The sequence below is a fragment of the Nilaparvata lugens genome, chromosome 1, assembly GCF_014356525.2.
Source record: "Nilaparvata lugens isolate BPH chromosome 1, ASM1435652v1, whole genome shotgun sequence".
Taxonomy (NCBI): Eukaryota; Metazoa; Arthropoda; class Insecta; order Hemiptera; family Delphacidae; genus Nilaparvata; species Nilaparvata lugens.
The window spans coordinates 36804675-36809456 of NC_052504.1; the positions used below are offsets into that span (position 1 = coordinate 36804675).

Consider the following 4782-nt stretch of genomic DNA (forward strand, 5'->3'; position numbering starts at 1 on the left):
GATTGAGACACCATTTTTTAATTCTAACTTGAAAAGATCATTAATGTAGATTAGGAAGAATCGGCGACAAGACTGTTCCTTGTGGAAGACCGTAATCAGTGAGTTGTTCAAGGCTGGTTTTATTATCAATTTTGAGCATTTGGAATCTATTTTTTAAATAATTCAAGGGCTATTCCTCGAATACCCAACTTTTTCATTTTTATCAGAAGTTTTGAGTGAGGAATAGTGTCAAAAGCTTTAGCAAGGTCTAAAAATATGGCTATTGTTTTATTTTTGTTACTGAAATTTTCTGTGTTAGAAGAGATATTGCATCTACTGTACTTTTTTTAGACTGAAACCCAAATTGATTTTTGTGAATTATATTATGCTTTAGGAGATAGCTAACTAAACTGTATTCTATTAACTTTTCAATAATTTTGGAAAAAGTACTCAACAAGCTGATTGGACGATAATTTGATGGATTATAAGCATCACCTGATTTATGTAGGGGTATGATATTGGCCAATAAATTATAAACTATCAGGGAAAAAACCCTCCGCAAAACATCGATTTATTATCACCTTCAATGGTTTTATAATATGTGGTGAAATAGTTTTTAAAATCCTATTGCTAATATTGTCAATTCCTGGAGCTGAGTTATTGTTTAGAGAGTTTATTGTAGCAGTAATTTCATTTTCATTGGTAGGTGTCAAGAAGAAAGAGTTGTAATGCTCCACACATGAGTCCTTGAAATGATTACATGTTGCAATGGGATTATTTGACTTCAATTTCTCAGCATAAAGTTTTCCTACGCGAGCAAAATGTTGATTTAGTGTATCAGCTTCTATTTTGGGAATTTTTTTAGTATGTCTTCTACCTAACAATTCGTTTAGAGTTTCCCAGATTTTCTTAGAGTTGTTTATATTCTGATTAATTTTATTCTTATAAAACTCACATTTATTCTGTTTTATTAATTTATTAAGAAGATTTCTGTAATTTTTTATAGTATATAAGGAGTATATAAGCTCCTCCTTTTTTATATAAAAGCTCCTCCAATACTCCAGAGCTATTTTACGAAATATTCTGTCGGTTTGAAGTAGTTTCCAGCAAAATATAGGCTATCTGGTAACTGGGCTGCAACTTCGAAGTTGATCCTGGTGATGAAGCTCTAGCCTCATTTTATATAAAAAATTGTGGAAGGAATGCCAGTTGAGTAGCCTACATAATAAGTGAACCCACCCAAAATGAGATACTGTATCACAATAAACTTATCACTGAAAAAATTCCAAATTTTTCACAATGGCTGGCTTAATAACATTGTTGATGGAGGAGAACTAAGGCATTTTTTCAAAATAAGAAATGAAATACAATTTAGCAAGGGTCTATTGTATTATAATTCAAGAATTATTATACCCAAGAATTTGAGAGATTTTATCTTGAATAGGCTCCATGAAACGCACTTAGGAGAAACAAAAATGAACAGCATTGCCTCAAAATTTTATTATTGGCCAGGAATAAGAGCAAACATAAAAAATCTGGCTGAATCCTGCACGCTTTGCCAAAAATATAGAAGGTCTAATGTAAGAAGTCCGATGCTTTCTCATGAAATACCCGATTTTCCATTTTTAAAAATTGGAGTGGATATAGCTGAAGTAAAAGGAATAGCTTATCTCATAGTTGTGGATTATTATTCAAGGTGGCTTGAAATAACAAAAATGAACAGTAAGACAAGTTCGGCTGTTAAATCTATTTTATCCCAGTTATTTGGCAGGTTTGGAATTCCGCAGATTATAATAGCTGATAATAATCCGTTTGGCTCCCAAGAAATGATACAGTTCGCAAAGGAGTGGGATTTTAAAATTATTACAATAAGTCCTCGTTATTCTCAGGCTAACGGCTTAGCTGAAAAGGGAGTGAACATAGCAAAGACTATGATAAGAAAGTGTGCTGAAAGCAAAACCGATTTAAACTTGAGTTTGCTTAACTATCGGAATAGTTGTGTTGCGGGTCTCAATTATTCTCCTGCTCAGTTAATGTTTGGTCGAATGATAAGAACAAAGTTCCCTTATCCTCAAGATAGTTTGAAACTTCATCAACTTCCTCGGGAAGAAATAGCAGTGCAAATGAAGAACCATAAATTTCAACAGAAAGAAACTTACGATAAGCAGTCACGGAAACATGTATCTTATTTCAAAGAAAATCAGCCCATTTATATCCAAGATTGGAGAACAAAATTATGGGAGCCTGGAGTAGTTATTAATGAAGCTGATGCCCCACGGTCCTATGTGGTGAAGTCCAATAGTGGAAGAATATTAAGAAGAAATGAGAGGTTTTTAAGAAGACGATGAAATCAAAGGAAAGGTTGAAAAAGGAAATGTTTGAGAAAGTAAAAGGGGAAGATGTTTGTATATCATGTGATGTTACTTAATCACATGATAACTGTTTGATAAAATAATAAGTTGTTTACTGAGTTTAGTTTGTTATCTACGTGAATAAAGATGGTTGCTTCAAATGGCTAATAATTTATTAAGATATTTAAACAAAAGTCATGAATGATAGTTACATGAATTTAAAAGAAAAAAATGAATGTTCCAAACTGAATATTGATATCTCAGATTGGTTTGATTAAATTTACATTAGAAATACTAGTATACAACTAGAGACTGATGCCAGTGTTACTTCTCATCTGAGTTCTCATTTAATGTGTATCATAAATATTTTAGGATATTGAGAATATAGTCAGTTACAAGCTTCAGTTTTTATAATAATTTTATTGTAAAATTTAATAGATTTTTACTACAAATTACCAACATTAGCCTATATTAGACTAAATATGTATACTCAGGGTTAGCTATTGCCTTTAAAATTAGAAAAACCCTTTGAAAAGCCAGGAGAACGCTTTAGTCCATAATGGTGGATTTCTATGTGGCTGCAAAACAACTTCATTCGAGAATGGAATTCCCACTTCAAACAACTGTTTTTGCTCATCTGATAAGCTTGCTTTCAGTTTCTCATTTGTAGTAACAATAACAATCTGCGACTCCAAATCCCTTTTTACTGAACGAGCTCCATAATTTGAAGAACCTACCAAAGTAAGCATTTTATTTTTTTCAATATTTTGCCATAATCCCTTAGCATGAAAGGTCCATCCTGGGTTTTGGTATTCAAAAAGAGTAATTCTATGGGCCTGCTCGAACTTTTTAGCTAAAGATAAAAAAGATAAAGCAATATGTGTATAGACACTGGGAATGCCGCCAGCTAATCCTGGGGCTTTGAAAAATGAATTAGCCATAGGGTGAGCCATGAGAATCCTAAACTGGGCTTGAGATCCAAACAGAATAGAGTTTTTTAACGTTTGGGTCAGATTAAAATATCCTGTTGCCAAGTACACTGTTGATTTTTGATTAGCTGACTCAATTATTCGTTTTGTAGCTATACTATCCTGATGAATTCCGAATGGAGGCAGTTCAAATAGAGGAAATATCAAAGTATCATTTGTTAGTCCTTCTACTTTTTGTTTTCCCAATTCACTCTGCAAATATCCCCAAATCCTCTGTTGAGCAACAGTTAGATAAGCACGTTTTGGTGTCAAGAAAGGGTGATTAGATGATGATTGAGAAATCAGTTTATTTTCTTCATTAAGCACCAAACTGACAGAAGCAACTTTTTGGATGTAGCCGTGATAGAAGTCTGCCAGCTCTTGAGATTTGATGATAATGTACCGATCTTGACGATTTGTAAAGTAATCTGCACTCAAATTTGCACCACTCACAATCACTGTATTATCAAAGACATATAGCTTCATATGTTGTAATCCTATTAATTCATTATATCTAGTGGGTAATAGGTGTCTTAGAATACCTCTTAGAGCTGGCGTATGAAACATTGCTACTTTACAATTAGAATGAGTTTTGAGTAAGGGTGTTAACATGGTTCTAGAATTATGAGTTCCTCGAGATCCTCTGTTTGCATCTAAAAGTATATTCAATTCCAAGCTTTCACCGATCTCATTCAACCTATTTGATAAAATATTGACCAGCTTTTCTTCATGGTGACCTGTTCCCAAATATAATGATGCCAAAGTTATCCTTTTTTTAGAATTTTGACACAGTTCTACCAATTTATTATAGAATTCATCAGGTTTTTGAAGAACTGTTATGTTGTCACCATTTACAGCAAAACCAGGAGCTGTTGATCTAAGCCAAGAAAGAGAAGGAGGCAATAGCAAAGTATAATTTTCGATAGTCTTTTCAACAGCACTTACAAAAAGACGCATTTTATAATTATTTCCACTTAAAAGAAGCTTGAATAAGTTTCTCATTCACTACTGCAGACCAATGCACTATAAATTGAATTCAATCGCATTTTATTAATAACCTTCACAAATTTACCAGAGTTCTATACAATTACATGTATTTGTTAACGCGCAAATCTTTGTAAATTGATTTGATTGATATATATGGAGAGAGGTAAATCCAGTAATAAGCAACGATGTGAAAATCACAATAAAAATAATTTGTACTGTATTATTTTGCTTATTTCACTATTACTGACTTACTGTATTGTATTATTGTTTTGTTTTTGCAGAAGAGCTAACCCTACTTTTTCTACTTGACACTGTAGAACCGTGGTAGAAACGTAGAACAACGAGCAGTAATAAACCATAGAGCGGCTGTTGGTGTGCTTTCAGCGCTCTCAATGTGTTACACGGCCAACTAAGGGCAGCCATGACAGAGACAGGCAACAAGAGCCTCTATTGCCATTCTGCTACTGCAGGAATAGGTGTGTTTTTGTGAGTTGAAT

At 33.2% G+C, this 4782-nt stretch overlaps 1 protein-coding gene across 1 annotated transcript; it reads right to left on the reverse strand.

Moving 5' to 3' along the window:
- Positions 1-2730: 2730 nt before the first annotated feature.
- On the reverse strand, positions 2731-4442 carry LOC111060608 (CDP-diacylglycerol--glycerol-3-phosphate 3-phosphatidyltransferase, mitochondrial). Its single transcript, XM_022348282.2, has one exon. The coding sequence runs from the start codon at positions 4298-4300 to the stop codon at positions 2846-2848; it is 1455 nt and encodes a 484-aa protein (XP_022203974.2). The 5' UTR covers positions 4301-4442; the 3' UTR covers positions 2731-2845.
- Positions 4443-4782: the final 340 nt, after the last annotated feature.